General features: G+C 38.2%; 1 protein-coding gene across 3 annotated transcripts in view; it reads right to left on the bottom strand.

Moving 5' to 3' along the window:
• Positions 1-14,578, bottom strand: part of Rpap2 (RNA polymerase II associated protein 2) — a 91,808-nt gene that overhangs the window by 3,548 nt on the left and 73,682 nt on the right. The window contains exons 12-13 of one of the 3 annotated variants that reach the window (XM_010644918.2): positions 4,875-5,024; positions 1,503-3,238 (exon numbers count right to left, since the gene is read on the bottom strand). In XM_010644918.2, the coding sequence (XP_010643220.1) occupies positions 4,883-5,024 (142 nt within the window). In that variant the 3' untranslated portion in view covers positions 1,503-3,238; positions 4,875-4,882. Of the gene's footprint in view, positions 1-1,502; positions 3,239-4,874; positions 5,025-14,578 lie in introns of those variants that run through there. The other 2 variants (XM_010644920.2, XM_010644921.2) reach the window with 2 other exon arrangements.

Raw genomic sequence — 14,578 nt, 5'->3', positions numbered from 1 at the left:
ATCATTTTTTTCTCAGTGAACTGAATTGTCTTGGAACCTTTGTTTAAAATCACTTGACCACGAATATGATTTATTCCTGTATGTTCTCCTGTTTCACCAATCTATACCCCTCTCTTTCCATTAACACATACTATTGATTATTGTAAGTTCTTTTTGGTACTGGGGATCAAACTCAGGACCTTAGGCTTGTGAGGCAGGCAGCAGAACCACTGAGCTAAATCCCCAGCCCGACTGTATAATAAGTTTAGAAATCAGGAGGTGTTAATTTCCAGAACTGTTTTAGCTGGTTTGGATTCTTTGCATTTCCATATAAATTACAGGATCAGCTTGTCACTGTTTCAAATAAGCATGCTATGACTTTTTTCCAAACCAGTAACTGCATGCTTTTTTCATTAGCTTATGTACTCCTTTAATTATAAAAATTTATAAGGTATGATATTGGTAATTCAATCCATGTATACAGTATATGATGATTAAATCACAGTAAACATTTCCACCTCTTTGAAAACTTTTTAAAAATATAATTTGCTGTCAAAAAATACAAATCAAAATCACAGAGATCTTATCTCAGAATGGCTAGAAGCACAGAGACAAAAAATAAAGGGCTGGCAGCCAGGTGTGGTGATGCACACCTATAAACCCAGGTTTTGGGAGGCAGGAAGATTGCTGCAAGTTTGAGGCCAGCTTGGGCTACACAGTGAATTCAAGGCCAGTCTGAACTACTTAGGGAAACCCTATTAAGAAAAAAAACAGCATGGGGTGGGCTGGGGTGTAGCCCTGTAGCTCAGTGGTGGAGCACTTGCCTCGTGGTGGAGGCCTTGGCCACATGGAGAATTTGGAGGTTTCTTAAAAACAGATCAACATAATGATACATAAGATCCTAATGAGATAACTGACAATATGAAATAGGAAGAAAAGGACTAAAGGTGTAGGGAAAGTGGGAAGGGTAGGGGAAAGGTAATAAGGGAAAAGAAAAAAATATGAAAAAATGAAAAAATGGAAATGAAGTGTTTGTGAATGGGGAGGTGAGGAGGGATGAAGGGAGGGCAGAGACAAGGGGAAAAAATGAGAATCAAGACCTATCATGTAAAGGTACAAGATCCCAATGAATTTAACTGTACTGTATACCTAAAATGTACCAATAAACTCAATGAGAAAAAAAAAACCAGATCAACAGTATGATCTAGGTATCCCATCCCTGGGTATATATCCAAAGCCAATGAAATCAGAGTATCAAGAGGTAACTGTATATCCATGTTTACTGCTGTATTATTCACAACAGCTAATATTCAATCTATGATGCCCAATGGATGAGCGGATAAAGAAAATAGGCTGTTAGGGACCATGGATTTAGCCAGTGGTTCCAGCACCTGCCTCATAAGCACAACGGCCTGAGTTCAATCCCAGGTACCAAAACAAAACAAAAACAAAAACAAAAAAAGAAAATATGCTGTAGTGGGGATTTAGCTCAGTGGTTCCAGCGCCTGCCTCACAAGCGCAAGGGCCCAAGTTCGATCCCGGGCACCCCCCCAAAAAAGAAAATATGCTGTATATACACAACAGATCATTAGCATTAGCAGCAAAATGGATGGAAATGGAGGATATTATGTGAGATAAGTCAGACACAGAAAGACAAGTAGAACATGGTCTCTTATTTCTGGATGTTTTAAAAAAGTTAATCTGACAATGTAGTAGTAATTACTAGAGACTGGGAAAGATATAAGGGAGGGAGTACAGAGAAAGGGAATAGGTACCGAGACAGAAGTAATTCTGCTGTTCTACAGTGCAGCGGGGTGACTGTAGTTCATAATAATCTGTATTTTATAAATAGAGAAGAACTTGAAGGCTGTAAGCACAACGAAATGACCAAGAGATGGATATGTTAATTACCCTGATTTGATCAGTACAAATTGTATGTTCTGAAATATCATAGTAGAAGAACTGCTGGTTTAACAACGTCAGATGTTCCAATTCATTAACACAGAATGCCTTTTACATCTATACCTTTTAAAATTTCTCTAAATGTTTATAAATTTCACTATTCAAGTCTTTTGTTAAACTTATTCCTAAGTTCTTGTTTTTTGATGCTGTTGTGAATGGAATTTTTTCCTTTTTCCATTGTTGATACACAAAAACACAGTTGTTTTTTGTATACTGATATTGTAATCTGTGGCCGTGCTGAACTTTATTGGTTCTAGCACACTGATTTTTTTTTTAATGGTTATGTCATCTAGTTAGATTAGGTTAAAAAAAAAATCAAATATGTCTCAAACTAACAATAGGGTAGTAGCATTCAGTCCTTTTCAATAGAGACAGTATGGCCGACTTCCTTATTTTATAGACAACTGAAATGAAGTCAATAAATTTCAAGTGACTTGAGCTGGGGATGTAGTTCAGGGGAGGGTGCTTGCATAGCTTGCACAAAGCCCTGGGTTCTTTTCACTGGGTTTGTTGAAAAAAACAACAAACCATTTGGATGACTTGGTCACAAAGCTAAAAACAATTCAGGTCTACCTTCTGTCTTCTTTACACTGTTGGGTATTATTAGGATCTGTCGTTTTCTTCAATGTCTAAAGTTCCTGAAACTGTCTGAGATCTCCCGTTGACTGCTGTGGAGGCAGCAATCTAAATTCTAGAGATTTGTCTGTTTTGAAAAACACTAAAATGTTTCCCCCTTTAAAACGCCTGATTGTAGAACATCCTGGGATTCTCATTTTGGACCTGTAAGGTTAATCATCTTGCTTAGGATCTAGAGTAGAGTTAGTTTCTTTAAAGAAATCTAGACTTTTGTAAAGGATTTCATCGTAGATTGCATTTATTGACCTAATTATTTACTGTTCTTTAGAGTTTATATTGGAAGGCCAAATGGTAACGTTTTATTTATTTTTTTGTCAACTGCTTTGATAACTGGTATCATTCAGAGAAATTAGGTTATTATATTTTCTTTAATATTGATTCCAATTTCAATTTATGACTTCAGTTTTTTTCAAATAAAAGTACTATGTCTGGTAGCCAAGGATGCAAGGACTTGGGTTATTTTTGCTGGGCTAATGGCTTTCCTCTGTCTGGGGAAGTTATCCTCTGCAGTTAGGCACTGGGAGATAGGGAATGAAACTTGAGAAGGTAAAGCTCTTTCTTGGAACAAAACTAATTATCAGTCACCACTAGATCATGGCTATGGCTAGAATTCCAGACATGGTGAGTAGTTCATCTTCTATTCTCTCTTCCTTAAATATATCTGTGAAGCGAAAAAGGACAGTTTAAGTAAGACACTTATTTTACCAGCTACTGTAGACACTGTGTTGTCTTCCTAATACATATTCCATTTCTTTCCTATTATGTCACAACAGTCTGGATAGAGGAATCGCAGCTTCATGTTCAGTTCCAGGGATAGGCCTTGACTGACCAAGGTCCACTAGAAAATTCCATTTCTCTCCCCATTCCTTACCAGAGTGGGTTAGCTCGTGTTGGCATGTCTAATCTGAGTCCCATGAGCTAAAATAATAAAAATATACTTAAGGAAGTTTTGTTACATACATTAACTATACATTTTACATGCAGTCAAAGACAAATCATTATGGCTTGGGCAAACCAAAAGATTAGACGCATTCCCATGGCCACAAAGATTGGTTCAGGGATATCCTTGATTAGTCTGAAGTTCAAGACCTTCACCAGGATCGTATGGTATATTATATATAAAACTAGAACTACCAAACAATTTTGACACCTCTGGTATAGCTTCTAACATGGCCCCCGCAATGATTGGTGCTTCCTGGTATTCATGTCTTTGGACAACCCTCTCATGAGTGTGGGCTGGACCTAGTGATTAGTTTCTAAAAAAATATAGCAAAGTGATGGTGGTCACTTCTGACAATTGTTACAAAGACTGGCTTCCATCTGGGTATGCTTTCTCACTCACTGTGAGGGAAGATATGTGCCATGTCACGAGGTGTGCTGTACAAAAATCCACATGGCAAGGTTATTAGGGGAGATCTCTGGACTCACTTGTAGTTCAAGATGAAGTCCTTCAACTGTAACATAAAACTGAAGCACTGGAGATGTGAATAAGGAGGGAAGAGATGGAGAGTTAGGAGACATTCTGATGGACAGTTCTGGAAGAAGCAAGGACTTGAGACATGGAGAGAGACGCCAGGAGCAGAACTAAGATTCAAGGAAGTGCTGGGTGTGGTGGTACACAGAGGGAGGCTGAGGCGGGAGGCTGATGCAGGAGGCTTGCTGTGAGTTCATGGCCAGCCTGAACTACAAAGTGAGACCCTGTCTAAACAAGAAAAGAAGGAAGGAAGGTATGTAGGTAGGTACATAGATTCAATGAAGCCAGACAGGTATATTCAACATGCTCATCTGCCTATAAGACGACTAAGGTACTACCTGGGTAGTGGGTGACTTCATCAGAGCAGCAGGACGAAGACGTTCACAAGGAGTCACTGCAGTGGCTGACACTTCTTCCCAGGAAGTAGTTTACATCACTGGGACATGTGGGATGGCCCGGGCTTTAGTAAACAGTGAGGGGTTTTCTGGATGCAAGAAGTGTAACTAACTGCTATAGTCTACAAAGGGAGAGTAGCAACAAGGATGGGATAAAGGAAAGTGCTGTAGCTAGAAGTGACCGAGGTAGCTAAGAACAAAGGGATAGTACGCCTTTCTCAGCAAGCTGAGGGCATCCTGAAGTCCGTACAGCACTTGGCTTTGAAAATTTCCACAAAGGGCTGGGGGTGTTTCTCAGTCGTAGATGCATAAGGCCCCACATTTGATCTCCAGAACCAAAACTAACTCCCTCGATTTCTAATATGAAAAGAAGAATCTACATTGGTAAGAAATGAGAAAAATCTAAAGTAAAATATAATCCAACTTACCACTCTGGTTAACAGCTAATTCTAAATATGATGGTTAAACTTTCAAGGTCTTCATTCTTTAAGTGTAATTCTTCAAGCAGGGTGGCTATAAACTGTGCAAATAACACATTTTTCAGAGAATGCTTCTGAATGCCAAGAACTGGGGTCAGTCTGAAACAACCAAAAATACTAAATGAGAAGAGTGAAGGGACTCATCTTCAATATGGCAGGGAGGATTGAGGTCTCTGATTTAACAAAATTCCCAGAGAAAAGCTTTACTAAAAATGGTAGCAAAGTTTCAGGAAAAGGAGCAAATATTGTCGAGTAGGATGTCTGAATTTATTAAGATGTTTTTTATTACGTCAGAAACGCCTACTAAAATTCTGTTTAGAAAAGAAAATGAATTTCTATTTAAAGAAAGGAGGTTATGGAGAGGAGCTGAGTCCTGTTTTCAACAATTCATAGAGAGTATTTGTATTTCCAGAAAAAGATACTAGACACATTACTTTTTGCAACCGTAACACTGTTCTTTTAAAAACACTGAATAAATTATGTCTCACAAGATATTTAATACAACTTTGTAAGGAATTGTATGCTTTTTTTCACTGTTTCTGGTAAATAACCCTGAAGACTGAACTAACTGCATATAATGGAATCTTTAAAGTGATTTTCATTAAAATGTGATAAGCAAGATTTTAAAATAGTAAGCAATCTAGGAGATTCAGGACTGTGAACACAGACAGATAGATGCCTAGAGGTCATCACCCTCCTTCTTCACAAAGAACCAAAATAACAAGAATGTAGTTACATTTTAAGGTGAGTAACCTTGGAAAAGACTGGAAATCAGCAAGAGAGAGAATGGAATCTTAAAAGATTTGGAGACCTGGGACAATAACACAGTGAGAGAAATAAAATATCCTGATCTATCACCCTACACCCACAACCAGTAGGGAGGGAATCTTCTCTTTGCAGGGGTAAGGGTGCAAGAGTCTCAGGGAATTATATCATTGTGGACGCTGGCAAATCCTGGCTATTGGGAACTTTACAATCTCCCAGCCTAGTAGCTTAGATAAGTAATCTGAAATCTGCACAGCAGCCTTGCTTTGGAAAAGGATGTCATATCATCTCCCAGAGATTCCCCCAGTATGCTACAGCCAGGGGCCATTTTGAGAAGTAGGCTGAGTTTAGACTATGCTAGGGATCAGAACAGCCTGCATAACCATCTCTGGCACTCCACAGACATTCCACTGCACTGGCTAGGAGGATAGATGCCTTGTAAACCCAACTTGATTGGGGAGGGTTCAGATTGTGATCTTATTTCTGCTGGGTAAGTAACAGGTGTTTTGACATGGAGGAGAATGGAGACTGGAGGGTATCATCTTTGTGAATAAGATTAGGGTGCATGGTCTCTAAACCAAGGGTGGGGTCAGCTGCCCCTGGATTCATGCCAGTGCCAGGACTGAAGGCAGGCAATTACTTGGCTCTGTCTGTCCCTCTGTCCTGGGCAGTACTCAGGTGTGTGCTACAAGAGTAGGAAAGGGAGGGAACATTGTTTCCTGCTGCTATGTGCCTACAAGGGCCCACCTCTCCAGAAGAACTCTGCCCAGCTCTGTCCATGGCCCTGTTATGGCTTATATCTAGATGTCCAAAACCTCATGTTCATAGGTGGGGCTTTTGTGAGGTGGCTGGATCATGCATGTGTGATAAGTGGATTAATCCACCAACTGGCTTAGTATAGTTTAGAGTATGGATAATAAGGCCCACTCTGGGTGTGCATAGCACCAACTAATGGGCATGCAGCCTGAGTAGAATAAAAAGGGAAAGGAAGACTTGCTGCTTCTTGCCTGCCCCACCATGAACTATTTCTCCTCTGCTTAGGAACTAGCCAAATATGGACTGAGACTTCTACCACGGTGAGCTAAAATAAATCTTTCCTCTTTTAACTCGAGGGTATTGGGTATTTTGCCCCAGAAATAAGAAATTAACTAAGACTGGCCCACTCCCAGGTGGGAATTGTTACAACAGAAGGGAAAAGCGAATACCATCATTTCCCACTGACACCCCTCCTATGCAACAGTTCCTGCCGCTGTCCTGCTCCTGCCTTGTCTGACTATGCACTGTCAGGAGTGAGTACCACAGAGGGGGTGTTGCAGCTCCTGCCACTGCCTCTCCCTGTGCGGCATCTGGGGCTGTACCATTGAATAGTTAGAGAACAATTACGCCAGGCCTTTCACACTGCATGGTGCCATTGCTAGAGGCCCTTGCTAGTTATAGACCTAGCACCAACTGTGCCTGAAGATATACCCACTGCTGATAGGGGCCACCACACCTATAGTAGGACTAGCCACACAGTGAGCACCTCACATCCACATACCTGCATGAACTGCTTGTCTCCATTCTTCGGGTCTCTGACTGTCATGGTATGCACTATGCTTAATCACAACCAGCACGTTTTAAGGAGACTATATTATGGTGTGCAGATACAATAAAAGCTGGCAATGTATAACAAACATCATCCTAAGACACATCACCAGGAGGAAGCTACTTATTAATAAGATTTCTCCATAAAAGTGGTATAACTGTCTGATCCACTAAATGGGCACATCTCAATGTAGGAGCACAAGAAATACGAAGAAAACAAGGTACTAGAATGACTCCAAAAGGACTAACAACAGATTCCAAAGAAATATAAACAGATGAAATGCCTGACAAAGAATTTAAAAAACGATTATAAAATAGGCCAGTAAAATCCAATAGATAAACAGGTGAATGAAATTAGAAGTATAATGCAGGATGTAAATGAGAAATTCTGCAAAAGAGATTATGAAAAAGAATAAAAAGTCTTGGAAATGAAGAGTTCAAAAAGTCAAATACAAAATACACCTGACAAATGAACCAGTGGAAGGATGTCTGAAGTTATTTATTTATTTAGTTTTGGTACCGGGGATTGAATTCGGATCCTTACACTTGTGAGGCAGGCAGCGGAACCACTGAGCTAAGTCCCCAGCAAGTTATATTTTAAAAAAATATCCCAGTCAGATGATGAATGCAACCACCACCATAAACAAATTAAAAAAAAAAATCCAAAAAACAAACTACAAAAAATGGAAAAGAAGGAAGAAGAGTATTCAAGACCTATGAGACACTATTAAATGAAGAGATATCTGTATTTTCAGAATATCTGAAGGCAAGGGGAAAAAAGGGTACAGAAATTCTGTTAAATGAAATAATCTTCTAATCTTGGGAAAGATTAGGACATTCAGGTACTTGAGACTTGTAGGACCCCAGCCAGATGTTTTCAAAAAAAGATATTCACCTTTGTATATTATAAACTGTCCAAGACAAAGTTTACAATCTGCAAGAGAAAAATCAAGTCATGTTGAAGTGTTATCTCATTGTGTTAGCTTTTCATTATTGACACAAAATACCTGAGGTAATCAAGTTGGTACAGTGGACCCTCGAGTTACAACAAGCCTGACATAAGAACAACTTCAATTATGACCATAACCTTGAGTTATGACCCAAATGCCCACTAGTGCTTCCAGATGGTCTCAGATATAGATTAACCCTTAAAGAGCTCTGGAAGGAACATTACAACATCCTTTCCTGTGTGGGGTTAAGAAATCCTGGGCCAATGTCAAAGGACACTGAGATCTGCCTATATACAGGAGAGAGACTTTGAAGGTTGTGTAGAGGAGCTTGAGCTATTGACCAAGTTGCACTACAGCCAGCCTTGAGAACAAAATTGAGTTCTTAAGTCAAGGGTCCACTGTAAAATGTTTATTTTGGCACACAGTTTCAGTCCATGGTCATGTGGCCCTGTGGGTATGTGGAGGCACAGCGTGTCAGGGTGGGAGTGCATGGTGGATGAGTCTTAACCTCTTGGTGGCCACAAAGCAGAGACACAGGAATGAGTCATGGTCTCAATACCCTCTTCAACAAAATATCCCCAGTGATCTAATTTCCTTTCATTTAGCTCTAGCTTCTGAAGTTTTCACTATCTCCCATTCATTAGCACCACGAGCTGGAGACCTAGCCTTCAACACATGGGACATGTAACATCAAAAGTGTAATACCCATTAGACTAATAGCAGGCTTCTCAGCAGAAATGCTATAGGCCTTGAGGGAGTGGAATGACATATTCCAAGTCTTGAAAGAAAATAACTGCCAACCAAGATTACTATATTCAGTAAGGCTACCCTTTAGAAATGAAGGAGAAATAAAGACTTTCCAAGACTAGCAAAAACTGAGGGAATTCATGAGTACCAGATGAGTCCTATGAAAGATTCTTAATGAAATCTTACGTCTGTAAGTGAGAGATAACTACTACCATGAAAGAATGTGAAAGTATAAATCCTATTAGAATAACACACAGAAAAGAATCAAACATTATCAATACAATAAACCATTAAATCATAAAGATAGAGAATATTCAAAACTAAAAGTTAACAAAATGACAGCAATACATCCTTACCTATCAAGAATAACACTGAATGTAAATGGACAAAATCCTTCAATTATAAGATACAGAATGGCTGAATGGATTTAAAAATGCCTAACAACATGTTACCTACAAGAAGCTCATCAGTAAACACACAGAGAAAATGGTAGTCCAAGCAAATGGAAACCTAAAGCAAGATTAGCTATACTTACATCTGACAAACAGGCTTTAAGACAAAAACTGTAAGACTAAACAAAGATGGTCACTTAATAATGATCAAGGAATCAACAAGTAGATATAATGACTGTAAATCTAAATGTGTCTAATGTTGAAGTAGCCTATTTTATAAAATAAACACTATTACCATCAAAGAGAAAGAAGTTTCAGAACAGTAATAGTGGGGAATTGCAACACTCCATTTTCATCAATGGGCAGATCATCCAGACCCCATCCCCCCAAAAAAAGCAATACCAGTGTTAAACCATACTTATAAACCTTTTATAGAATATTCCAACAGAACATTTCAAGAGCTGCAAAATACACATTCTTTTCATCAGCAGATGGATCCAAATATACTAGGATCCAAATAAGTCATAACAAATTTAAAAAACTAAAATCGTATCTTTTCTGATTACCATAGAATAAGATGAAGTCAACAAAAGAAATTTCAGAAACTATAAGAATTTTTGAACAAAACACTTTGGGTATGAGCATGGTACTAGGGATAGAACCCAAAGCCTTTGTACTGATCCTTTTTCTTCCTCTCCTCCCCATCCCCTCACCTCCTCCCTCATCTCATTTTGTTTTTTTCATCAGGCCAGGCTGGGCTTAAACCTGTGATGCTTCTGCCTCTGCCTGCCACACTGCTGAGATTACAAGTCCAGATTGAATGAAACTCTCTTGAACAAACAGCTTGATCACTGAGGAAGTCAGATGGGAAATTAAAAATTGCTTGAAACAAATGAAAATTGAAACAACATTCTAAAATGTGTAGTATGCAGCAGTAAGAGGGAAGTTTATAGCCATGAGTACCTATATTAAAAGAGGAAGATTTCAAATAAACAATGAAACAATGCACATCAAGGACTTAGAAAAGCAAAGACAAAGCAAACCTAAAATCATTAGCAGAGCAGAAATGAAACAGAGCCAGGAATGGTGGCCAATACCTGTAATCCCAGTACTTGTGGGACTGAAGCAGAGGACTGCAGTGAATTCAAGGCCAGCCTGAGATACAAAGCAAGACCTTGTCACCAAAACACCCAAAAAACAACAAAAAGGAAATAAGAGGCAAAAAAAGCAAAAAATGAAAAAAGATAAACGAAATTGACAACTTTAGCTAAACTAGCCAAGAAAAAAAGAAGTTCCAAATCAATAAAACTAGAAGTAAAAAAGGAGACATTTCAAGTGATACTACTAGGGGCCGGAGATTTAGCTTAGTGGTTCCACCACCTGCCTCAAAAGCACAAGGTCCCAATGCCTGGTGCCAACAAACAAACAAACAATCAAGTGATACTACTAAAATTCAAAAGAAAATCAGAAAAACGATGATAACAAATTGGAAAACCTAGAAGAAATGAACAAAATTCTGGATACATATGACCTACCAAAACTGAACCATGAGAATATAAAAAACCTGAACAGGCCAATAGCAAGTAAGGAGACTGAATCAGTAACAAAGTCTTCCAACAAAGAAAATCCCAGGATTTGATGACTTCATTGTTGAATTCTACCAGACTTTTAATGCCAGATCTTGTCAAACTAAAACTCACTGTATGAGACCATTATTACCCTGTAACCAAAACCAGACAAGGACACAATAAAAAAGGAAATTATAGACCAATGTCTCTGATGCATAGTTACAAACATTTTTAATAAAGTATTAGGAAATTAATTCAGCAGCACATTAAAAAGATCATTCCCTACAATAGAGTTGACTTCATCACAGGGATGCAGGGATGGGTCAATGTATACAAATCAGTAAACGATATATTCAATAGAATGAAAGATAAAAAAATCACACAATCATCTCAAGATGTAGAAAAGCTGGTTGTGGTGGTGCAGACCCCAAACCCTAGCACTTTGGGAGGCAGAAATAGGAAGATCACAAGTCTAAGTCCAACCTCAGCAACTTAGGGAGATTCTTCCTTAAAAAAATAAAAGGTGTGTGCATGGGGGGAGGGGCTAGGGTTGTAGCTTAGTGCTAAGGTCCTGGGTTCATTCCCTAGTAAGACACACACACACACACACACACACACACACACACCACACAGAGGTGGGATGTAGCTTCACAGAGGTGGGATGTAGCTCAATGTGAAGGGCTCTGGGTTCAGTAATCAGTCCTGAAAAAAAAAAAAAATAGAAAAAGCATTTCATAAAATTCAACAAGCCAGCTGTGGTGACACATGCCTATAATCCCAGCACTCAGAAAGCTGAGGTAGGAGGATCACAGCCAGTTGAGGCCACCTAGGGATACATAGTTAAAAAAAAAATTCCCCTTCACTCTTCATGATAAAAGCCCTAAATAAATGAGGCACCTCACGAAGGATTGTACCTCAACATAATAAAAGCTATGTATGACAAACCCACAGCAAACACTATACTGAAAGCATTTCCTCTAAGATCAGTAAAGAAACAAGGGAGTCTCACCACTCTTACATTTATTATACAAGCAAAAATTTTAGAGCAATTAGGCAAGGGAAAGAAATAAAAATAGGAAGGGAAGAAGTTAAATTATCCTGTTTGCATATGAGGTAATCTTATATAAAGAAAGACCTAATGATTCCACCAAAAGACTATTAGAAACTGGTAAATGAATTCAGTAAAGTAGCAAGATACAAATCAATATATACAAATTAGTAGCTTTAAAAAAATCAATCAATTTGCTGAGAAAAATCTAAAGTAAAACAACCAAAAACCTAAGCATAAACTCAACCAAGGAAGTGAAAGATCTCTACAATGAAAATTACAAAACACTGATGAAAGGCCCCAATCTGTTCACAGATCAGAGGAATATAGTTAAAATGCCTGCAGCACCCAATGCAATCCCCCATGAAAATATCAATGATATTTTTCACAGAACTAGAAGTAGGCAATAATGGAAAAACAAAAGACCCTGAATAGTGAAAGCAATCGAGCAAAAAGAACAAAGCTGGAAGCATCATACTACCTGATCTGAAGGGATACTACAGAGCCATAGTAAGTATGGTATAAGCATAAAAACACATACATAAATGGAATAGAAAAGAGAGCTAACTGATCCTCAATAAAAATGCCAACAATAAACACCGGAGAAGGGCAGTCTTTCCAATAAATGATGCTGGGAAAAGTGGATCTCCACATGTAGAGACTGAAACTTGACCCTTACCTCTTACTCAGTTAAAAAAAAATCAACTAAAAATAGGTCAAAGACCATTTGAAATTCTGAATCTACTTGAAGAAAACAGGGAAACAATTCAAGACACTGGTACACAGAATGCTTTTCTGGATAGGACCCTAAAAAGCATACGAAACAAAAGCAAAAATGACAAATGAGATTATATCAAACTAAAAAGCTTTCGCATAGCAAATAAATCAAAAGTGAGAAGGCAACCTATAAAATAGGAAGAAAAACTCACCAGTGATTTTGATAGGGGGTCGACATTCAGAATATATAAATACCTCAGAAAAATTTAAAAAGCCAAGTAATTCAATTAAAAAATAGTTGAATGGTCTGAATAGACACTTCTCAAAAGAAATACACGCTGGACCTGGTGGTCCATTTGTAATCCCAGCTACTCAGTAAACAGAGGCAGATAGCTGAAAGTTCAAGGACAAGCCTGGGCAACTAAGCAAGACCCTGTTCCCCTGCCAAAGAAGTACTACAAATGGGGAAAAAAAAAGAATGCTCAATGTCAATAGCTATTAGGAAAATGCAAATTAAAACTACAATAACATACCATTTTATGCCAGTTAGAATGGCTACTAAAAAAAAACAATTGACAAAACCCACCAAAGATGTACTGAATAAGAAACTCTTATATACTGTTGGTGGGAACATAAATTAGTACAGCTATATGGGGAACAGTATAGTGGTTCCTGAAGAAAGTTTCAGAAATATTTTCATTTCTAGAGAGAATGCTTCCCAGAGTCCTTGCAAGTTACACTCCTGGAAAGCCTTTCGGGGGGGAAAATTCCTTTTTTCTCAGTAGGCTCATATTTCTCACAAAGCTCCTTTGGGTGCTTGTTTAAACTTGGTTATTGCCACTGGGAATATCAAATATAAATAAAACTCTTGGGTTTAAATTAATAAAACTCAAGAAATCAGAGGAGATTGGTTCTGAGGTAGTGTGTGTGAAATGGGAAATGTTTTCCCAGAGACAGTTTCACTCCTTGCTTGGCTGTCTTAATACAGAAAATATAAGTAAAAGGAAAAATTTGTCGGAACTGCCCAAAGATAGCCACATTTCCAGGAGGAGGTCATTTCTTTATATCCCTACATTTATCTTAGCAAGAAGCAGAGGCTAGGTGACTCTAATAGTCCAGGGAAACTGACACAGTTCTGCCTGGGAAAACTATTCCTTCTCCATCTCTCTTTACTTTACAGCTAGGGGATGGAGTACCAAGTTCTCATCTATGGATAATTTTCCCAAAGGTAGTTCATAGTGGGAAACATGACAGCTGTTCTTTTAATGACAAGCCCAAGATGAGTACTTAGGTAAGCTAAACAGTTGTGACCAGCTTTTCCTGAGGCACCATCCTGAAGAGATGGAACCTAGAAACTAATTTTGGCTTTTCCCACACTTAGATGATATAAATATTTAAAATAAAAGTTGCTGCTTCCCCACAATAAGACCAAAAATACCAAGAATGGGATAACATTGGTTAAAATAAAACAAGAAATCCAGAAAAGGCAGATCAAATATGCCAACTCTCCATTTTATATTAAAAGTGGTATTTATGTGATATATTCAAAACAATTTCTCTGCCTTTTAAGACTAGTATTCAGCTCATATATAAAAGTAAGATTTTTCTCAATTCTCCAAAATTTCCAAAACCCTAAAATTAGAAGTAACTGATGACTTCCTGATTTCTCAACCTGTATATGCCTACAAAAGCAAAAAATGAGGAGTCATTATAGAAAAAAACCTTTTTTAAGAGAACCTCTTCAACAACTACCTTCACCAGGAAACTGGAATAGTAAAACCTCTCTGGCAAATTTACAAGGCTGAAAGGATTCTATAAATTAATAAATTCAGTACAAGATGTGTTCAAATTAATCTAGGTTTTTTTTTTTTTTTTTTTTTTT

Source organism: Fukomys damarensis, unplaced genomic scaffold, assembly GCF_012274545.1.
Source record: "Fukomys damarensis isolate Sample0158 unplaced genomic scaffold, DMR_v1.0_HiC HiC_scaffold_33, whole genome shotgun sequence".
Classification (NCBI taxonomy): Eukaryota; Metazoa; Chordata; class Mammalia; order Rodentia; family Bathyergidae; genus Fukomys; species Fukomys damarensis.
This window is presented reverse-complemented; position numbering and strand designations above follow the sequence as displayed.